This window comes from Lissotriton helveticus, chromosome 9 (assembly GCF_964261635.1).
Source record: "Lissotriton helveticus chromosome 9, aLisHel1.1, whole genome shotgun sequence".
Lineage (NCBI taxonomy): Eukaryota > Metazoa > Chordata > Amphibia > Caudata > Salamandridae > Lissotriton > Lissotriton helveticus.
This window is the reverse complement of record NC_136070.1, coordinates 20,723,285-20,745,639: the sequence shown is the minus strand read 5'-3', so window position 1 is coordinate 20,745,639 and position 22,355 is coordinate 20,723,285. Positions and strand designations below refer to the sequence as shown.

Sequence of the window (22,355 nt, the reverse complement as noted above, 5' to 3'; positions counted from 1 at the left end):
GACTGTCAGTGGGTGTGTAAGCTAAGGCTGGTGACTGTCAGTGGGTGTGTAAGTTAAGGCTGGTGACTGATAATGTGTGCAGCGTTTTATGCTAAGTCTGCGGCCTAGGAGTGCGTTAAGATTGAGCAGTATCACTATTGATAAAGTTTGGTTGCAGAGTGTTGGACCCGGCCTCATGGCGTGGTCCTACCCCTCCCGCATGGCGGGCCCAGGACGATATCCGCCCTCCACCAGACCTCGGGCGGCCCCTTCGGCCCGATCCTGCACGCCCCAACCCCACAGGGCCGGCTACCATCCCGGTCCACCAGCGCAGGCCTGACCCCAGCGTAGGCCCATCACGACCTCAGCACGAGGCCGTGCCAGACTCCATCTTGGACCCGCCACGTCACAACCACGTGGCCTCGGCTCGAGCCCCGGCCCCAGCGAAGCCCCGACATCGAGGCACCAAGATCCACCCAGGTGGTCGAGTGGCCACTCGACAGATCCCGGAGGAAGGGGAGTTTCGATGGGCCTCCAGCCGTCCCCGGACGCCTAGTATCGATCGCCCTCCGGCCTCCCTGGGCGCTGGCTCCACCCCCCTGCTGGGTGTCTGGACACCATCATCCCGGCCCCTCTGACCCCCAGGCGCGAGGGTCCGGACTTCAAAGACCTCCAGACCTATATCTGGGCCAGCCCCGGATTAAGACTTCAGTTGTATCCTGGACTGGAAGCCCTGCTGACGCTGTCACGGCCGACACCAGACAAACTCATCCGTAACCCGACGACCATCCGAGAGCCTGCTGGCGCTGCCGCGGCCTACCTTGCTGAACCATCTGAGAGCCTGCTGGCGCTGCCGCGGCCTACCTTGCTGAACCTTCCGAGAGCCTGCTGGCGCTGCCGCGGCCTACCTTGCTGAACCTTCCGAGAGCCTGCTGGCGCTGCCGCGGCCTACCTTGCTGAACCTTCCGAGAGCCTGCTGGCGCTGCCGCGGCCTACCTTGCTGAACCATCTGAGAGCCTGCTGGCGCTGCCGCGGCCTATCTTGCTGAACCATCTGAGAGCCTGCTGGCGCTGCCGCGGCCCACCTTGCTGAGACATCTGAGAGCCTGCTGGCGCTGCCGCGGCCTACTTCACTGAACCACCTTGCAAGCCGGCTGGCGCTGCCGCGGCTCGAACACCTCGGAACCCCCCAGCTCAAGGATTGGGAGCTGTGCGCAGGGTATCCCTTCCTCCGCCCAGAGTAAGACTGTCCCGCTACCTTATCCCCCTTTACGAGACTTTCCAGATCCCTCGATCTGCTTGTACATACTGCCAAAGAACTCGCAACCGTTAATTACCTATAAAAGCTTGAGAACTTAACTTCTTGTGTGGTGTCCATCTGTAGTGTTGTGATTACTCTGCTGTACGATCCTGGGAGAGGACCCTCATTCAGGAGGCCTCTCAGTAACCGCTCGGCTACTTCTCGACGGAGAGGTGGACCTAGGGGTGGTCAGTCAGACATCTTCTGCCGCCTCCGGGGACGCCTTTCTAACATTGGTGGCAAGCGCTGGGATCCGAGCCCACGCAGATCGTACAGAGAGTACTTCGCTCACTACCAAGAAAAAAAAACCACTGCAACCATGAGCACATAATTCCAGAAAGAGAAAATGGAAGACTACAGTCACAAGGAGCTAAAGCAATTTTGCAAGGACTTAGGCATCGCTACCACTGGCTTAAGTACTAAAGAAGACTTTAAATCGGCCCTGCAGGCCTGGGTGGACGCCGGCGAGGCGCCACCCCCAAGGGAAGATAACCCAGGCCCGAACGGAGGCCCGGAGACTGCGACGAACCCAGCGGGAGAGAGACCCGCGAACCCAGACACGGGCCTCTCCCACGAAGATGCCAGAGAACGAGAGAAGAACCGGCTCCACGAATTGGAGCTCGTTCGACTCAGACAAGAAGGAGAGATCCAACTGGCAGAAAGGAAGTTAGCCCTCGAGCAGCTACGGCTAGAAGGAGACCTAGAAGAAAGGCGAAGACAAAGAGACCTCGAGGAGAAGAAACTCCTGCTCGAGCACGAGCGCGTCCTCAAAGAAATGGAATTGAAAGCCAAGGCAAACGAGACTGACCGCTCCGGGGGGAAGGCCTCACCTCCCCCGGGGGACACAAAGGTGCACATACCCAAGGATGTCGTCAAAGAGTACTATAAGAACGACGACATCCAACAGTGGTTCAAAGCCTACGAGGTCGCCATGACCGCCCATCGAGTACCCCTCAAGGACTGGGGCGCCGGCCTGTGGGGGAAGTTTATCAACGAAGGGAGAGACGCCCTGCTGGAGCTCCCTGATACCGAGATGACCTCGTACGAGCACATGAAGACCGCCCTCCTCACTCGCTACGGACTCACCCCCGAGATGTACCGGCAGCGATTCCGAGACTGCAAAAAAATCCCCGGTACCACGTGGGTGGAGTACGTGAACTATTACAGCAGAGCCTTCGAGGGGTGGACTCGGGGCTGTCAGGTCGCCACCTACCAGCAGTTGGTCGACCTCATTCTGTGGGAACATCTATCCAATAACTGCTTCATCGAACTCCGGCAACACCTCCTCGACAGCAAACTGACTGAGCCACGAAAACTCGCTGTCGAGGCGGATAGATGGGCGAGCACCCGAGTCGCCCGGGGCCCGACGGAAGACTCCGGCCGGGGATCCCCGGGGAACCACCGACCCCGAGGTGGAAGAGTAGACCAGAACCGGGGACGGGACGCCCCCCAGGGGTCGTCCCCTGCCTCCACGTCGCCACCCTTGGGCCAGAGGGGGGGCCCCACAGCCAGACCAGGGCCCCGCCCGAATGTTACGTGCCACTGATGCCAGCGACAGGGTCATTACGCGAATGACCCCCTCTGCCCGATGAACCAGCGACCCGGCACCACCGGTCCCCCGGCCCGCCAGATAATGGCCGCGGCCCTGGGTGAAGAAGGTAGTGAGGAAGAGGACAACGGCCCCGAGCAGGCCGAGTGGGAGCCCGCCGCCATGACCTTAGCCTGCCTGGGGACTCACGACCTAATCCCCTGAGGCCCGATCCCCGGCAACACCCAGAAGTACCGCCAGTGGGTCACCATTAATGGTCGCCGAACCGAAGCCCTCCGTGACACTGGAGCCAGCGTAGCAGCAGTCCGCTGCCATTTGGTGACCCCCGAACAGATCCTTCCTAACGTCCTGTGCCCAGTCCGGTCCGCAGATAACTCAGAGACTTTGTGCCAGATGGCCCGCATCCCCTTCGAGTGGGGGGGAGTGTCGCCGAGTGGGAGCCCGCCGCCATGACCTTAGCCTGCCTGGGGACTCACGACCTAATCCCCCGAGGCCCGATCCCCGGCAACACCCAGAAGTACCGCCAGTGGGTCACCATTAATGGTCGCCGAACCGAAGCCCTCCTTGACACTGCAGCCAGCGTAACAGCAATCTGCTGCCATTTGGTGACCCCCGAACAGATCCTTCCTAACGTCCTGTGCCCAGTCCGGTCCGCAGATAACTCAGAGACTTTGTGCCAGATGGCCCGCATCCCCTTCGAGTGGGGGGGAGTGTCGGGCATGCTAAAAGTGACTGTCCGCGACGATGCCCCCGTGGACTGCCTCCTTGGGAACGACCTAGAAAGTTCCCCCTGGGCAGGCGTCGAAAGAAGAGAGCACCTAGGGATGCTAGGCCTTCCCGAGTGGGTCTGCGCGACCACCCGGTCCATGTCCGCCCGAGCCTCCACCCCAGCGGGGGAAGCTTCGACTGAAGAGCCGGAGTGGCCCGCACCGCCGCCACCCGTCATCCCCGAGGACCCGGGCCTGGAACACGGCTCCCAAGAGCCCGACCAAGAAAATCTCCCCGAGCTCCAACACCTCCCCGAACTCGCTCAATGACGCCAAGAAGGGGGCCCCACTCGCGACCAGTTCCGGCAGGAGCAGAAAACCTGCCCCTCCCTTGAGGGGGTCCGACAGCAAGCCGCTACCCAAGCCGCGGGAGACCCCGCGGGGTCCCACTGGGTCTATTGGGACAACGACCTTCTCTACAGTGAGCAGAAGATTGCCAAACTAGGGGCCAGCCGGGTGCTGGTCGTGCCCCTCCGATTCAGAGACTTCCTCCTGAACTTAGCACATGATGTGCCCCTCGCCGGGCACCTGGGGCAGGACAAAACTTACAGCCGCCTGGTGACCCATTTCTACTGGTCGAAAATGCGGAACGATGTGCATAACCACTGCAGGACCTGCCCGACCTGTCAAGCCAGCGGAAAGAGCGGGGGGGAAGGTGAAGGCCCCGCTCCAACCTTTTCCCGTGGTCACCACCCCCTTCGAGCGAGTGGGGATCGACATCGTAGGGCCCCTGGATCCTCGCACCTTGCAGGGGCACCGCTTCATCCTCGTCCTGGTGGATCATGCTACCCGCTATCCCGAGGCCATCCCCCTCCGAACCATCACGGCCCCCGTGGTGGGCCGAGCCCTCATGAGCATCTTCTCCCGAGTCGGCTTCCCCCGGGAAGTCGTGAGTGATCGGGGCTCCAACTTTATCTCGAAGCATATGCGGTCCCTCTGGCAGCAGTGCGGGGTCGCCTATAAGTTCACCACCCCGTATCATCCCCAAGGAAATGGACTAGTCGAACGATTCAACAGGACACTGAAGGGAATGATCAAGGGCCTAGAGGAGCCCCTCCGGCGCAAATGGGATGTCCTACTGCCTTGCCTCCTGTTCGCCTACCGAGAGGTACCCCAGAAGTCCTGGGGTTCAGCCCTTTTGAACTCTTGTACGGGCACCCGGTCCGAGGCCCCCTCAGCCTGGTCAAGGAAGGCTGGGAGACGGCAGTTCGAGATGCCCCACCTGATGTCTACCGGTACCTCCTGACCCTACGCAATCAGACTCGGAAGTTCCGGGAACTTGCCGAGGCCAACCTGGAAGCTAGTCAGGAGGAGATGAAACGCTGGTATGACCAGAACGCCTCGTCCATCGAATTCGAGCCGGGCCAGCAGGTCTGGGTCATGTCCCCGGTCGAACCTTGTGCCCTCCAGGACAAGTGGACGGGGCCCTTCAAGGTGGTGGAGCGCAAGAGCCCCGTCACCTACTTAGTGGACATGGAATCCTCCAGGAACCCCCTCCGGGTTCTCCACGCTAACCGACTCAAGCCGCACTTTGCACGCACTGAACTAAGTCTGCTGCTGGCGACCGATGACGGAGCGGAAGACGACTCCGACCCCCTACCAGACCTCCTCAGCACCTCCGAGAAAGACGGCTCCTTCGAAGGGGTCCGGCTCTCCTCTACCCTGACCCCAGAGCAGCAACAAGACTGCCGGAAGCTGCTGGGGCAGTTTGCGGATCTGTTTTCCCTCACTCCGGGGGTCACCCGGTGGTGTGTCCACGATGTGGACACCGGAGACAGCCCGCCTGTGAAACACCGAGCTTTTCGAGTACCCGACCGGGTTCGGGCCTGCATCCAATCAGAAGTGGCCAAGATGTTAGCTCTGGGGGTAGTCGAACCCTCCAACAGTCCCTGGGCCAGTCCCGTTGTCCTGGTCCCTAAAGCCGCCGCCCCCGGGACAGCTCCGGAGCTCCGGTTTTGTGTTGATTACCGGGGACTGAATGCAGTCACCAGAACCGACGCCCATCCTATCCCCAGGGCAGATGAACTAATCGATCGCTTAGGGGCTGCCAAATTCCTCAGCACCTTCGATCTCACGGCGGGGTATTGGCAGATCGGCCTCACCCCGGGTGCACAAGAACGGTCAGCCTTCTCGACCCCCGATGGCCACTATCACTTCAAGGTGATGCCCTTCGGCATGAAGAACGCACCAGCAACCTTCCAGAGACTCGTGAACCAGGTGCTGGCCGGACTCGAGGGGTACAGCGCCGCCTATCTCGATGACATTGCTGTGTACAGCCTTCACTGGGGTGAGCACCTGACCCACCTCTGGACGGTCCTGACGGCCCTTCGGCGGGCCGGACTCACCATCAAAGCCAGTAAGTGCCAGATAGGCCAAGGGACCGTGACCTATCTAGGACACCAAGTGGGGAGCGGCCACGTAGCTCCCCTCCAACCAAAGATAGACGCCATCCGGGACTGGGAGCCCCCAGTCACCCAGACCGCCGTCCGAGCCTTCCTGGGGCTCACGGGATATTATCGGCGGTTTATAAAAGACTACGGGAGCATTGTGGGGCCCCTGACCGAACTGACCTCCAAGAAGCTACCAAAGAGGGTGCACTGGACCCCTGCGTGCCAAACTGCCTTTGAGACCCTAAAGACTGCCATGTGCACCGCCCCTGTGCTCCAGGCCCCCGACTACAGCAGAGAGTTTGTAGTCCAGACCGACGCCTCGGAGCACGGCATCGGGGCGGTCCTGTCCCAAGTCAACCCCGAAGGAATCGACCAGCCTGTGGCCTTCATCAGCCGACGCCTGCTGGCGAGAGAGCAACGCTGGAGCACCATCGAGAGGGAAGCCTTCGCCGTGGTGTGGGCCCTCAAGAAGCTCCGGCCCTACCTCTTCGGCACCCACTTCCGGGTCCAGACCGACCACCAGCCCCTGCGTTGGTTGATGCAGATGCGGGGAGAAAACCCGAAGCTGCTGCGCTGGTCCATCTCGCTGCAGGGAATGGATTTCACCGTGGAGCACCGCCCCGGCAACGACCACGCCAATGCTGACGGCCTGTCCAGATTCTTCCGCCTTGGCGAGAAGAATCCCCAAGAAGATGGGTGACTCTCCCCTGCCTTCAGCTGGGGGGGACGCGTGTTGGACCCGGCCTCATGGCGTGGTCCTACCCCTCCCGCATGGCGGGCCCAGGACGATATCCGCCCTCCACCAGACCTCGGGCGGCCCCTTCGGCCCGATCCTGCACGCCCCAACCCCACAGGGCCGGCTACCATCCCGGTCCACCAGCGCAGGCCTGACCCCAGCGTAGGCCCATCACGACCTCAGCACGAGGCCGTGCCAGACTCCATCTTGGACCCGCCACGTCACAACCACGTGGCCTCGGCTCCAGCCCCGGCCCCAGCGAAGCCCCGACATCGAGGCACCAAGATCCACCCAGGTGGTCGAGTGGCCACTCGACAGATCCCGGAGGAAGGGGAGTTTCGATGGGCCTCCAGCCGTCCCCGGACGCCTGGTATCGATCGCCCTCCGGCCTCCCTGGGCGCTGGCTCCACCCCCCTGCTGGGTGTCTGGACACCATCATCCCGGCCCCTCTGACCCCCAGGCGCGAGGGTCCGGACTTCAAAGACCTCCAGACCTATATCTGGGCCAGCCCCGGATTAAGACTTCAGTTGTATCCTGGACTGGAAGCCCTGCTGACGCTGTCACGGCCGACACCAGACGAACTCATCCGTAACCCGACGACCATCCGAGAGCCTGCTGGCGCTGCCGCGGCCTACCTTGCTGGACCATCTGAGAGCCTGCTGGCGCTGCCGCGGCCTACCTTGCTGAACCTTCCGAGAGCCTGCTGGCGCTGCCGCGGCCTACCTTGCTGAACCTTCAGAGAGCCTGCTGGCGCTGCCGCGGCCTACCTTGCTGAACCTTCCGAGAGCCTGCTGGCGCTGCCGCGGCCTACCTTGCTGAACCATCTGAGAGCCTGCTGGCGCTGCCGCGGCCTATCTTGCTGAACCATCTGAGAGCCTGCTGGCGCTGCCGCGGCCCACCTTGCTGAGACATCTGAGAGCCTGCTGGCGCTGCCGCGGCCTACTTCACTGAACCACCTTGCAAGCCGGCTGGCGCTGCCGCGGCTCGAACACCTCGGAACCCCCCAGCTCAAGGATTGGGAGCTGTGCGCAGGGTATCCCTTCCTCCGCCCAGGGTAAGACTGTCCCGCTACCTTACCCCCCTTTACGAGACTTTCCAGATCCCTCGATCTGCTTGTACATACTGCCAAAGAACTCGCAACCGTTAATTACCTATAAAAGCTTGAGAACTTAACTTCTTGTGTGGTGTCCATCTGTAGTGTTGTGATTACTCTGCTGTACGATCCTGGGAGAGGACCCTCATTCAGGAGGCCTCTCAGTAATCGCTCGGCTACTTCTCGACGGAGATGTGGACCTAGGGGTGGTCAGTCAGACATCTTCTGCCGCCTCCGGGGACGCCTTTCTAACACAGAGGCGGTGCAGGGATCCAATCAGGTGAAGTCAGTAGCTGTCAGTATCCTGGAAACAGCGCTGGCTACTCGACAGAGGCTCCATCTGGACAGTAGAGACACTTGTTTGGAAGGTTCATTTTGCTCAGTTTGCCTGTTGCGTGCAGTGTTTGACATGGATGAAAGCTGCTCGTGCTATCTACGATACTGAGTGATGCTGCTAGTGAAGATATATTTCTGCAGTGGCTTTATACATTTTGAAATGGTGTCAGAAAGCAGACTTGTCATTATGTTTGTAAGTTTTCTTCCAGTGTCTTTCCCTTCTTTGTTTTTAGAGATTTTAATTTAATGTCTAGTTTTCTGATGGGGTTGTGTAGCTGAGGTGGTCTTGGGTGGGGAATGGTTGTCATTTACACCAAGATGTTGGATTGCTGGGCTGTTACCTAGAGGTCATTTGAGGTTCCTTTTGATTTGTAGTGTCTGCTTGTCTCTCACCTGCAAGAACTTTTTCTAATGACCCTTCCTTACAAGATGTCCAAGCACCGCTCATCACAGCTCATGCTCTTCCCCATTGCAGTGGTCAGTGCCGGTCATGCAACCGACAGCTGGAGTCCATTCAGCTGAGCCTGGAGCAGTACCAGACCCTGAAAGAAGCAGTCTTGACCGAGGTGATAAAGGGAGAAGACACCTTCAGAAAAACCACCCCCCAGGTGAGCCACAGAATATATGAAATAGAAAGTAGGTTGATTTACTGGAAAAAGGAGATTGTGTCTATCAAGAAAGGACATATTAATAGTAGAGGGATTTTTAAAATGTATCTTGTCTGAGAAAGAGAAGCGGTGTTCGTAACCAGCATTAATTATATTTTAGTTCATTATCCGGCCCACTATCGCCCCCCCAACATGTTTGATTTTGATGCTCCAGTGAAGTCATTTCTCTTAATTGAATCACATTTCTATGGAAGGTGTCTGTTGCTAATAACGCATCCTGGAATCGGTCAGAGAGAAAATCTAAAATGGTGCCTTGTTGCAAAACAAGGTTAATCATTTAAGATTTTAAAAGCCCCATTCTCTTCTGAGATTGTCGCGCTACAAATAAAACTATAGATTGTGATGCAAACATTGTGCCTCCCACATCCCGACTATGTTTCCACCTCATTCCTCCCCAGTTTGTTCCTTGAATATCTGTTCCTGGAATCACAAAAAATATGTTTCTTCCACCTTGGGAAGAGAGGAGAAATTGAGATACTTTGCTTGGAGGAATATATTGATCAATTCTCAGTCTTTAACTCAAATCCTTGGTAGATAAGCATTTGTATCTTGTCTGGTGGAAGTCCTTCTGGGGAATGGATTAATGTGTCTGGAAATCTCATTTTGTCATTTGATCCTATGCCCTCCAGCAAACGTACCCTAGCTCACTGTTGGTTTCTTGTGTAGTCTTTTAAGATTGTCCTCAGATTCTGATTGGGTTCCAGGATTCACACCTTAAGCCCCGGCGATGCCTGCCAGGGATGTGGGATTGTGGGTATCGTTAGACATGCTCAGGACTTTGTACCAGAGCCTTGTCTACTCCTCTCTTGTGTGCCCCTGGCCCCTGTGTGGCTGACTCTCACCTGTGTGCTCCTGCCCCTGTGTGGCTGACTCTCACCTGTGTGCTCCCGGCCCCTGTGTGGCTGACTCTCACCTGTGTGCTCCGGGCCTGTGTGGCTGATTCTCACCTGTGTGCTCCGGGCCTGTGTGGCTGATTCTCACCTGTGTGCTCCGGGCCTGTGTGGCTGACTCTCACATGTGTGCTCCCGGCCCCTGTGTGACTGACTCTCACCTGTGTGCTCCTGGCCCCTGTGTGGCTGACTCACCTGTGTGCTCCTGGCCCCTGTGTGGTTGACTCTCACCTGTGTGCTCCTGGCCCTTGTGTGACTGACTCTCACCTGTGTGCTTCTGGCCTTTGTGTGACTGACTCTCACCTGTGTGCTCCTGGCCTTTGTGTGACTGACTCTCACCTGGGTGCTCCCGGCCCCTGTGTGACTGACTCTCACCTGTCTGCTCCTGGCCTCTATGTGGCTGACTCTCACCTGTGTGCTCCTGGCCTTTGTGTGACTGACTCTCACCTGTGTGCTCCGGGCCTGTGTGGCTGACTCTCACCTGTGTGCTCCCGGCCCCTGTGTGACTGACTCTCACCTGTGTGCTCCTGGCCCCTGTGTGGCTGACTCACCTGTGTGCTCCCGGCCCCTGTGTGGCTGACTCTCACCTGTGTGCTCCTGGCCCTTGTGTGACTGACTCTCACCTGTGTGCTCCTGGCCCTTGTGTGACTGACTCTCACCTGTGTGCTCCTGGCCTTTGTGTGACTGACTCTCACCTGTGTGCTCCTGGCCCCTGTGTGACTGACTCTCACCTGTGTGCTCCTGGCCCTTGTGTGACTGACTCTCACCTGTGTGCTTCTGGCCTTTGTGTGACTGACTCTCACCTGTGTGCTCCTGGCCCTTGTGTGACTGACTCTCACCTGTGTGCTCCTGGCCTTTGTGTGACTGACTCTCACCTGGGTGCTCCCGGCCTTTGTGTGACTGACTCTCACCTGGGTGCTCCCGGCCCCTGTGTGACTGACTCTCACCTGTCTGCTCCCTGCCCCTGTGTAGCTGACTCTCACCTGTGTGCTCCTGGCCTTTGTGTGACTGACTCTCACCTGTGTGCTCCCGGCCCGTGTGTGACTGACTCTCACCTGTGTGCTCCTGGCCCCTGTGTGGCTGACTCACCTGTGTGCTCCTGGCCCCTGTGTGGCTGACTCTCACCCGTGTGCTCCCGGCCCCTGTGTGGCTGACTCTCCCCTGGGTGCTCCCGGCCCCTGTGTGAGTGACTCTCACCCGTGTGCTCCCTGCCCCTGTGTGGCTGACTCTCACCCGTGTGCTCCCTGCCCCTGTGTGGCTGACTCTCACCTGTGTGCTCCTGGCCCCTGTGTGGCTGACTCTCACCTGTGTGCTCCCGACCCATGTGTGGCTGACTCTCACCCGTGTGGTCCCGGCCCCTGTGTGGCTGACTTTCACCTGTGTGGTCCTGGCCCCTGTGTGACTGACTCTCACCTGTGTGGTCCCTGCCCCTGTGTGGCTGACTCTCACCTGTGTGCTCCTGACCCCTGTGTGGCTGACTCTCACCTGTGTGCGCCCGTTCCCTGTGTGGCTGACTCTCACCCGTGTGCTCCCTGCCCCTGTGTGGCTGACTCTCACCCGTGTGCTCCCGGCCCCTGTGTGGCTGACTCTCACCTGTGTGCTCCTGGCCCCTGTGTGACTGGCTCTAACCTGTGTGCGCCCGTTCCCTGTGTGGCTGACTCTCACCCGTGTGCTCCCTGCACCTGTGTGGCCGACTCTCCCCCGCATGCTCCCTGCCCCTGTGTGGCTGGCTCTCACCTGTGTGCTCCTGGCCCCTGTGTGGCTGACTCACCTGTGTGCTCCTGGCCCCTGTGTGGCTGACTCTCACCTGTGTGCTCCTGGCCCTTGTGTGACTGACTCTCACCTGTGTGCTCCTGGCCCCTGTGTGACTGACTCTCACCTGTCTGCTCCTGGCCCCTATGTGGCTGACTCTCACCTGTGTGCTCCTGGCCTTTGTGTGACTGACTCTCACCTGTGTGCTCCTGGCCTCTGTGTGACTGACTCTCACCTGTGTGCTCCTGGCCCCTGTGTGACTGACTCTCACCTGTGTGCTCGCGACCCCTGTGTGGCTGACTCTCACCCGTGTGCTCCCTGCCCCTGTGTGGCTGACTCTCACCCGTGTGCTCCCTGCCCCTGTGTGGCTGACTCTCACCCGTGTGCTCCCTGCCCCTGTGTGGCTGACTCTCACCTGTGTGCTCCTGGCCCCTGTGTGGCTGACTCTCACCCGTGTGCTCCCTGCCCCTGTGTGAGTGACTCTCACCCGTGTGCTCCCTGCCCCTGTGTGGCTGACTCTCACCCGTGTGCTCCCTGCCCCTGTGTGGCTGACTCTCACCTGTGTGCTCCTGGCCCCTGTGTGGCTGACTCTCATCTGTGTGCTCCTGGCCCCTGTGTGGCTGAATCTCACCCGTGTGCTCCCTGCCCCTGTGTGGCTGACTCTCCCCCGCGTGCTCCCTTCCCTTGTGTGGCTGGCTCTCACCTGTGCGCTCCTGGCCCCTGTGTGGCTGACTCTCACCTGTGTGCTCCTGGCCCCTGTGTGGCTGAATCTCACCCGTGTGCTCCCTGCCACTGTGTGGCTGACTCTCCCCCGCGTGCTCCCTTCCCCTGTGTGGCTGGCTCTCACCTGTGCGCTCCTGGCCCCTGTGTGGCTGACTCTCACCTGTGTGCTCCTGGCCCCTGTGTGGCTGACTCTCACCCGTGTGCTCCCGGCCCCTGTGTGGCTGACTCTCACCTGAGTGCTCCTGGCCCCTGTGTGGCTCACGCTCACCTGTGTGCTCCCGGCCCCTGTGTGGCTGACTCTCACCTGTGTGCTCTGGGCCTGTGTGGCTGATTCTCACCTGTGTGCTCCGGGCCTAGGTGGCTGATTCTCACCTGTGTGCTCCGGGCCTGTGTGGCTGACTCTCACCCGTGTGCTCCCGGCCCCTGTGTGGCTGACTCTCACCTGTGTGCTTCTGGCCTTTGTGTGACTGACTCTCACCTGTGTGCTCCTGGCCTTTGTGTGACTGACTCTCACCTATGTGCTCCTGGCCTTTGTGTGACTGACTCTCACCTGTGTGCTCCTGGCCCCTGTGTGGCTGACTCTCACCTGTGTGCTCTGGGCCTGTGTGGCTGACTCTCACCTGTGTGCTCCTGGACCCTGTGTGGCTGACTCACCCGTGTGCTCCTGGCCCCTGTTTGGCTGACTCTCACCCGTGTGCTCCCTGCCCCTGTGTGGCTGACTCTCACCCGTGTGCTCCCTGCCCCTGTGTGAGTGACTCTCACCCGTGTGCTCCCTGCCCCTGTGTGGCTGACTCTCACCCATGTGCTCCCTGCCCCTGTGTGGCTGACTCTCACCTGTGTGCTCCTGGCCCCTGTGTGGTTGACTCTCACCTGTGTGCTCCCTGCCCCTGTGTGGCTGACTCTCACCCATGTGCTCCCTGCCCCTGTGTGGCTGACTCTCACCTGTGTGCTCCTGGCCCCTGTGTGGCTGACTCTCACCCGTGTGGTCCCGGCCCCTGTGTGGCTGACTCTCACCCGTGTGCTCCTGGCCCCTGTGTGGCTGACTCTCACCCGTGTGCTCCCGGCCCCTGTGTGGCTGACTCTCACCCGTGTGGTCCCGGCCCCTGTGTGGCTGACTCTCACCTGTGTGCTCCTGGCCCCTGTTTGACTGACTCTAACCTGTGTGCGCCCGTTCCCTGTGTGGCTGACTCTCACCCGTGTGCTCCCTGCCCCTGTGTGGCTGACTCTCACCCGTGTGCTCCCTGCCCCTGTGTGGCTGACTCTCACCCGTGTGCTCCCGGCCCCTGTGTGGCTGACTCTCACCTGTGTGCTCCCGGCCCCTGTGTGACTGACTCTAACCTGTGTGCGCCCGTTCCCTGTGTGGCTGACTCTCACCCGTGTGCTCCCTGCCCCTGTGTGGCTGACTCTCACCTGTGTGCTCCTGGCTCCTGTGTGGCTGACTCTCACCTGTGTGCTCCCATCCCCTGTGTGGCTGACTCTAACCTGTGTGCGCCCGTTCCCTGTGTGGCTGACTCTCACTCGTGTGCTCCCTGCCCCTGTGTGGCTGACTCTTCCCAGCGTGCTCCTTGCCCCTGTGTGGCTGGCTCTCACCTGTGTGCTCCTGGCCTCTGTGTGGCTGACTCTCACCGGTGTGCTCCCGACCCCTGTGTGACTGACTCTCACCTGTGTGCTCCCGGCCCGTGTGTGACTGACTCTCACCCATGTTCTCCTGGCCCTTGTGTGGCTGACTCTCACCCGTGTGCTCCCCGCCCCTGTGTGGCTGACTCTCACCTGTGTGCTCCTGGCCCCTGTGTGGCTGACTCTCACCTGTGTGCTCCTGGCCCCTGTGTGGCTGACTCTCACCTGTGTGCTCCCTGCCCCTGTGTGGCAGACTCTCGCCCGTGTGCTCCTGGCCCCTCTGTGGCTGACTCTCACCCGTGTGCTCCCGCCCCCTGTGTGGCTGACTCTCACCTGTGTGCTCCTGGTCCCTGTGTGGCTGACTCTCACCCGTGTGCTCCCGGCCCCTCTGTGGCTGACTCTAACCTGTGTGCGCCGTTCCCTGTGTGGCTGACTCTCACCTGTGTGCTCCCTGCCCCTGTGTGGCTGACTCTCCCCCGCGTGCTCCCTGCCCCTGTGTGGCTGGCTTTCACCTGTGTGCTCCTGGCCCCTGTGTGGCTGACTCTCACCTGTGTGCTCCCGACCCCTGTGTGGCTGACTCACACCCATGTGCTCCTGGCCCCTCTGTGGCTGACTCTCACCCGTGTGCTCCCACCCCCTGTGTGGCTGACTCTCACCTGTGTGCTCCTGGCCCCTGTGTGGCTGGCTCTCACCTGTGTGCTCCCGGCCCCTGTGTGGCTGACTCTCACCTGTGTGCTCCCGGCCCCTGTGTGGCTGACTCTCACCCGTGTGCTCCCGGCCCCTATGTGGCTGACTCTCACCCGTGTGCTCCTGGCCCCTGTGTGGCTGACTCTCACCCGTGTGTTCCCGGCCCCTGTGTGACTGACTCTCACCCGTGTGCTCCTGGCCCCTGTGTGGCTGACTCTCACCTGTGTGCTCCTGGCCCCTGTGTGGCTGACTCTCACCTGTGTGCTCCCGGCCCCTGTGTGGCTGACTCTCACCTGTGTGCTCCCGGCCCCTGTGTGGCTGACTCTCACCTGTGTGCTCCCGGCCCCTGTGTGGCTGACTCTCACCTGTGTGCTCCCGACCCCTGTGTGGCTGACTCACACCCATGTGCTCCTGGCCCCTGTGTGGCTGACTCTCACCCGTGTGCTCCCACCCCCTGTGTGGCTGACTCTCACCTGTGTGCTCCCGGCCCCTGTGTGGCTGACTCTCACCTGTGTGCTCCCGGCCCCTGTGTGGCTGACTCTCAACTGTGTGGTCCCGGCCCCTGTGTGACTGACTCTCACCTGTGTGCTCCTGGCCCCTGTGTGGCTGACTCACCTGTGTGCTCCTGGCCCCTGTGTGGCTGACTCTCACCTGTGTGCTCCTGGCCTTTGTGTGACTGACTCTCACCTGTGTGGTTCTGGCCCCTGTGTGGCTGACTCTCAACTGTGTGGTCCCGGCCCCTGTATGACTGACTCTCACCTATGTGCTCCCGGCCCCTGTGTGGCTGACTCTCAACTGTGTGGTCCCGGCCCCTGTGTGACTGACTCTCACCTGTGTGCTCCTGGCCCCTGTGTGGCTGACTCTCACCTGTGTGGTCCCGGCCCCTGTATGACTGACTCTCACCTATTTGCTCCCGGCCCCTGTGTGGCTGACTCTCAACTGTGTGGTCCCGGCCCCTGTGTGACTGACTCTCACCCGTGTGCTCCCGGCCCCTGTGTGGCTGACTCACCTGTGTGCTCCCGCCCCCTGTGTGGCTGACTCTCACCTGTGTGCTCCTGGCCCTTTTGTGAATGACTCTCACCTGTCTGCTCCTGGACCCTATGTGGCTGACTCTCACCTGTGTGCTTCTGGCCTTTGTCTGACTGACTCTCACCTGTGTGGTTCTGCCCCTGTGTGACTGACTCTCACCTGTGTGCTCCCGGCCCCCGTGTGGCTGACTCACCTGGGTGCTCCCGGCCCCTGTGTGGCTGACTCACCTGGGTGCTCCCGGCCCCTGTGTGGCTGACTCACCTGGGTGCTCCCGGCCCCTGTGTGGCTGACTCACCTGTGTGCTCCCGGCCCCTGTATGGCTGACTCACCTGTGTGCTCCTGGCCCCTGTGTGGCTGACTCTCACCTGTGTGCTCCTGGCCCTTTTGTGAATGACTCTCACCTGTCTGCTCCTGGCCCCTATGTGGCTGACTCTCACCTGTGTGCTTCTGGCCTTTGTCTGACTGACTCTCACCTGTGTGCTCCTGGCCTTTGTGTGACTGACTCTCACCTGTGTGCTCCCGGCCCCTGTGTGACTGACTCTCACCTGTGTGCTCCTGGCCCCTGTGTGGCTGACTGTTAGAAAGGCCATTCCAGGGGAGACAGAAGATGTCTGACTGCCCGCCCCGAGAACCACCTCTCCGTATGGAATTGGCCGAGCGCCGTCGAGAGGCCTCCTTGGCGAGGCTCCTCTCCTACTATCGTAACAGCCGAGCAATCACCCACCACAGAGAGACACCACACGAGAGTAGATGTAAGAGTCTTTATATAAAGAATAAAGGCAAGTTTCCGCAGCAATATGTTCAGGGGGATCGTGAGATCCTCAAAAAGTCTCAGTGTCCGGGGAAGGGGGAAGCGGGACAGTCTTGGTACCAGCTGGTACTAGGATACCCTGCGCACAGCTCTCAATCCTCGAGCTGGGGGGTGCAAGGAGCCGCGACGTCGTCAGCAGGGCTCTGAGGATGGTTCAGCTTGGTCGGGCCGCGACAGCAGGGCTCCGAAGGTGGTTCAGCTTGGTCGAGCCGCGACAGCGTCAGCAGGGCTCTGAGGATGGTTCAGCTTGGTCGGGCCGCGACAGCGTCAGCAGGGCTCCGAAGGTGGTTCAGCTTGGTCGAGCCGCGACAGCGTCAGCAGGGCTCTGAGGATGGTTCAGCTTGGTCGGGCCGCGACAGCGTCAGCAGGGCTCCGAAGGTGGTTCAGCTTGGTGGAGCCGCGACAGCGTCAGCAGGGCTCAGAGGTTCCAGGTTCCAGGTTCAAGAGTTCTTCTGGTGTCGGCCGCGACGAGGTCAGCAGGGCTTCGACTCCCAGATACAACTGACTTCCTGATAAAGGGCTGGCCCAGATATAGGACTGGAGTCCTTTGATGTCCGGACCCTCGCGCTTGGGGGTCAGAGGGGCCGGGATGAAGGTGTCCAGACACCCAGCAGGGGGGTGGAGCCAGCGCCCAGGGAGGCCGGAGGGCGATCGATACCAGGCGTCCGGGGGCGGCCGGAGGGCCATCGAAACTCCTCTCGGATCCGTAAAGTGGCCACTTTACCACCTGGGGTGATCTTGGTGCCACGATGTCGGGGTTTTGCTGGGGCCGCGGCCGGGGTCGGGCCGAGGCCACGTGCTCGGGACGCGATGGGCCCAAGATGGAGTCGGGCCTAAAAGGGTGGCCCGGGGTGGTGACCGGACCTGCAGAGTTGGGGCGAGCCGGGTTCGTCGGGTTCCAGGGGGGAAGAGCCGGGGGTTGCCAGGGGGCGGCTCTCGTCGAGAGTTCGTTGAGAGTGGTGTCCGGGGGGCGACAGCGGGTCGATGGAGGGCCGATGTCGTCCAGGGCCCGCCATGCGGGAGGGGTAGGACCACGCCATGAGGCCGGGTCCAACACACGTCCCCTCCAGCTGAAGGCGGGGAGAGTCACCCATCTTCTTGGAGATTCTCCTTGTCGAGGCGGAAGAAGCGGGACAGGCCGTCAGCGTACCGTGGTCGTTGCCAGGGCGATGCTCCACAGTGAAGTCCATCCCTTGGAGGGAGATGGACCATCGCAGTAGCTTCGGGTTCTCGCCCCGCATCTGCATCAGCCACCGCAGGGGCCGGTGGTCGGTCTGGACCCGGAAGTGGGTGCCGAAGAGGTAGGGCCGGAGTTTCTTTAGGGCCCACACGACGGCGAAGGCTTCTCTTTCGATGGTGCTCCACCGTTGTTCTCGAGCCAGCAGCCGCCGGCTGATGAAGGCCACAGGTTGGTCAACCCCCTCGGGGTTAACTTGCGACAGGACCGCCCCGATGCCGTGCTCCGAGGCGTCGGTTTGGACCACAAACTCTCGGCTGTAGTCGGGGGCTTGGAGCACCGGGGCGGTGCACATGGCAGCTTTCAGAGTCTCGAAGGCCGTCTGACACTCGGGGGTCCAGTGTACTTTCTGTGGTTGCCTTTTGGAGGTCACTTCAGTGAGGGGCCCCACAATGCTCCCGTAGCCCTTATGAAGCGCCGATAATATCCAGTGAGCCCCAGGAAGGCTCGGACTGCAGTCTGGGTGACCGGGGGCTCCCAGGCCACGATGGCGTTAATCTTGGGTTGGAGGGGAGCCACCTGGCCGCTCCCCACCTGGTGCCCCAGATAGGTCACAGACCCTGGCCTATCTGGCACTTGCTCGCTTTCACTGTTAGTCCGGCCCGTCGGAGGGCCGTCAGGACCTCCCAGAGGTTCCTCAAGTGCTCGTCCCAGTGGAGGCTGTACACCGCAATATCGTCCAGGTATGCGGCACTGAACTCTTCTAACCCCGCTAGCACCCTATTCACCAGTCTCTGGAAGGTAGCGGGGGCATTTTTCATGCCGAAGGGCATCACCTTGAATTGGAAGTGGCCGTCGGGGGTCGAGAAGGCAGATCGTTCTTGGGCCCCGGGGGTGAGTCCGATCTGCCAATATCCGGCCGTGAGGTCGAAGGTGCTGAGGTATCTGGCGGCCCCCAGGCGATCTATCAGTTCATCAGCCCGGGGGATGGGATGGGCGTCGGTCCTGGTAACGGCATTCAGTCCCCGGTATTCGACACAAAACCAGAGCTCTGGAGGGGCGCCGGGGGCGGCGGCTTTAGGGACCAGGACGACTGGACTGGTCCAGGGACTGTCTGAGGGCTCGACCACTCCCAGGGCTAGCATCTTGGCAACTTCGGACTGGATGTAGGCCCGGACTCGGTCGGGAACTCGGTAGGCCCGGTGTCGCACGGGCGGGCTGTCCCCGGTGTCAACATCGTGGACACACCACTGTGTGACCCCGGGAGTGAGCGAAAACAGGTCCGCAAACTGCCCCAACAGCTCTTGGCAGTCCTGGCGCTGTTCGGAGGTCAGGGCGGAGGAGAGGGGAATTCCCTCGACGGAGCCATCTTTTTCAGAGTACTTTAGGAGGTCGGGCAGGGGCTCGGAGTCGTCTTCGGCCCCGTCATCCGTAGTTAGCTGCAGGCTCAGCTCCATGCGGGCAAAGTGAGGCTTGAGCCGGTTGGCGTGCAGAACCCGGAGGGGGTTCCTGGGGGACTCCATGTCCACCAGGACGAGGATGAAGCGGTGTCCCTGTGAGGTGCGAGGGTCCAGGGGCCCCACGATATCGATCCCTACTCGCTCGAAGGGGGTTGTCACCACAGGAAAGGGTTGGAGCGGGGCCTTGACTTTTCCCCCGCTCTTCCCGCTGGCTTGACAGGTCGGACAGGTCCCGCAGTGATTGCTCACATCGTTGCGCATTTTGGGCCAGTAGAAATGGGTCACCAGGCGGCTGTAAGTTTTGTCCTACCCCAGGTGCCCTGCGAGGGGCACGTCGTGTGCCAGGTTTAAGAGGAAGTCTCTGAATCGTAGGGGGACCACCAGCACTCGGCTGGCCCCCAGTTCGGCAATTTTCTGTTCACTGTATAGGAGGTCGTGGTCCCAGTAGACCCAGTGAGACCCCAACGTGTCCCCGGCGGCTTGAGCTGCGGCTTGCTGCCGGGTCCCCTCGAGGGACGGACAGGTCTTCTGTTCCTGCCGGAATTGTTCTCGGGTTCCTGGCGCCGTTGGCCTAGTTCAGGGATGTCGCCGAGCTCGGCGATGTCTTCGCGGTTGGGCTCTGGTGGCCCGGACTCAAGGCCGGTTTCTTCATCGATGGCGGCCGGCGGAGGTGCGGGCCATTCCTGCTCTTCGGTCGGGGTGGCCGCAGCCGGCGCCGGGGCCCGGGCTGCCATGGATCGGTTGTCACGCAAACCCACTTGGGTAGTCCCAGCATCCCCAGATGCTCTCTCCGCTCGACTTGGGCCCAGGGGGAACTCTCGAGGTCGTTTCCGAGGAGGCAGTCCACGGGGGCGTCGTCCCGGACGGTCACCTTTAGCATACCCGACACCCCTCCCCACTCGAAGGGGATTCGGGCCATCTGGCACAGGGTCTCAGAATTGTCGGCGGCCAGCACGGGGCACAGCACATTCGGGAGGATCTGTTCGGGGGTCACCAGGTGGCAGCGGACGGCTGTCACACTGGCTCCAGTGTCACGGAGTGCTTCGGTCAGGCGCCCATTAATGTTGACCCACTGACGGTACTTTTGGGTGTTGATTGGGAGGGGAGCCCGGGGAATCATGTCTCTCTCGCCCAGACAGACTAGGGCCATGGCGGCTGGCTCCCACTCGGTCTGGTCCTCGTGGTAGACCTCTTCTTCTTCCTCCCCTCCTTCTCCCAGGGCTGCGGCAGCGATCTGGCGGGTCGGAGGTCCGGCGATGCCGGTACGCTGGTTCATTGGGCAGTGGGGGTCACTGGCGAAGTGACCTGGCCGCTGGCATCTGTGGCAGGTAATGTTCGGGCGGGGCCCCGGCCGTGCTGGGGGGGACCCTCTTCGGGTCAGGGACGGTGAAGTGTTGTTCTGGGGCGACCCCCGGGGTGGACTCCGGGGCGGCGCAGGCGGAAAGTCTCGGCTCCGGTTCTGGCCTCCTCTGCCGCCTCGCTGACGGGGGTGCCCTTGCGTGTTCCGTCCGGACTCTCCTATCGGGGTTCGGGGGACCCGGGTGCTCACCCATCGATCGGCCTCGACGGCGAGTTTCCGTGGCTCGGTCAGCTTGCTGTCGAGTAGATGCTGTCTCAGCTCGACAAAGCAGTTGTTGGAGAGGTGCTCCCACACGATGAGGTCGAACAGCTGCTCGTAGGTGGTCACTTTGCTGCCCTTGATCCACCCTTCTAGCGCTCTTCTATAAAAGTTCACGTACTCCACCCATGTAGTAACGGGGATCTTTTTACAGTCTCTGAATCTCTGCCGGTACATCTCAGGGGTGAGTCCATACCGGGTGAGCAGGGCGTCCTTCATGTGATCATAGGAGGACATCACGTCGTCGGCTAGGTCCAGCAGGGTGTCTCTTCCTTCGCTGACGAATCTCCCCCATAAGCCGGCACCCCAATCTTTTCGGGGTATGCGGTGCGCGGCCATGGCGACTTCGTAGGCCTTAAACCACTGCTGGATGTCGTAATTTTTGTAGTACTCTTTGACGACATCCTTGGGAATGTGGACCTTCGTGTCGGCAGGAGGCGGGGGGTTTCGGATCACAGCGGCGCCAGCTTCTTCGCTCTTGGCCTTGATCTCCAACTCTTTGAGGCCACGCTCGTGCTCGAACGTGAGTTTCTTTTCTTCCAATTCGCTCTGCCTCCGTCTTTCCGCCAGGTCTCCTTGCAGCCGTAGTTGCTCAAGGGCGATTTTCTTTTCTGCTAGCTGGAGTTCTCCGTCCAGCCGGAGTCGGGCGAGCTTCAACTCGTGGAGCCGGCTTCTCTCTCGTTCTCGGGCATCTTCGTGGGAGAGGCCCGGGTCTCTGTTGGTGTTTCTTTCCTCTGCGGGGGCTGCTGAGGTCCCCTGGTGCACGTCTGGGACTGGGTTACCTTCGGTCGGGGGTGGTGTCCCTCGGGCCTCCACCCATGCTTGCAGCGCTTCTTTAAAATCTTCCTTTGTACTTAGTCCGGTGGTAGCGATACCTAGGTTTTTGCAGAACTGTTTGAGTTCTTTATGTGTGTACTCCTCCAATAGTTCTTTCTGGAACTCTGCGGTCGTTCCGGCTTCTTTATCGCTCATGGTTGCTGTGGGTCTCTGTTAGTAGTGGGCGAGTTACTCGCTGTACGATATGCGTCGGCTCGGATCCCGTCGCCTGCCACCAATGTTAGAAAGGCGATTCCAGGGGAGACACAAGATGTCGGACTGCCCGCCCCGAGAACCACCTCTCCGTATGGAATTGGCCGAGCGCCGTCGAGAGGCCTCCTTGGCGAGGCTCCTCTCCTACTATCGTAACAGCCGAGCAATCACCCACCACAGAGAGACCCCACACGAGAGTAGATGTAAGAGTCTTTATATAAAGAATAAAGGCAAGTTTCCGCAGCAATATGTACAGGGGGATTGTGAGATCCTCAAAAAGTCTCAGTGTCCGGGGAAGGGGGTAGCGGGACAGTCTTGGTACCAGCTGGTACTAGGATACCCTGCGCACAGCTCTCAATCCTCGAGCTGGGGGGGTGCAAGGAGCCGCGTCGTCGTCAGCAGGGCTCTGAGGATGGTTCAGCTTGGTCGGGCCGCGACAGCGTCAGCAGGGCTCCAAAGGTGGTTCAGCTTGGTCGAGCCGCGACAGCGTCAGCAGGGCTCTGAGGATGGTTCAGCTTGGTCGGGCCGCGACAGCGTCAGCAGGGCTCCGAAGGTGGTTCAACTCGGTCGAGCCGCGACAGCGTCAGCAGGGCTCCGAAGGTGGTTCAGCTTGGTCGAGCCGCGACAGCGTCAGCAGGGCTCTGAGGATGGTTCAGCTTGGTCGGGCCGCGACAGCGTCAGCAGGGCTCCGAAGGTGGTTCAGCTTGGTGGAGCCGCGACAGCGTCAGCAGGGCTCAGAGGTTCC

General features: G+C 60.9%; 1 protein-coding gene across 11 annotated transcripts in view; it reads left to right on the top strand.

Moving 5' to 3' along the window:
- PRORP (protein only RNase P catalytic subunit) overlaps positions 1-22,355 on the top strand; it is an 831,788-nt gene that overhangs the window by 18,358 nt on the left and 791,075 nt on the right. For all 11 annotated transcript variants that reach the window (XR_013600822.1, XR_013600821.1, XM_078659373.1 and 8 more), the window contains exon 3: positions 8,625-8,757. Coding sequence is in view for 9 of the 11 variants with exons in the window: in XM_078659373.1 (XP_078515499.1) it covers positions 8,625-8,757 (133 nt within the window). In the remaining 2 variants the exon portion in view is untranslated. The remainder of the gene's footprint in view (positions 1-8,624; positions 8,758-22,355) is intronic.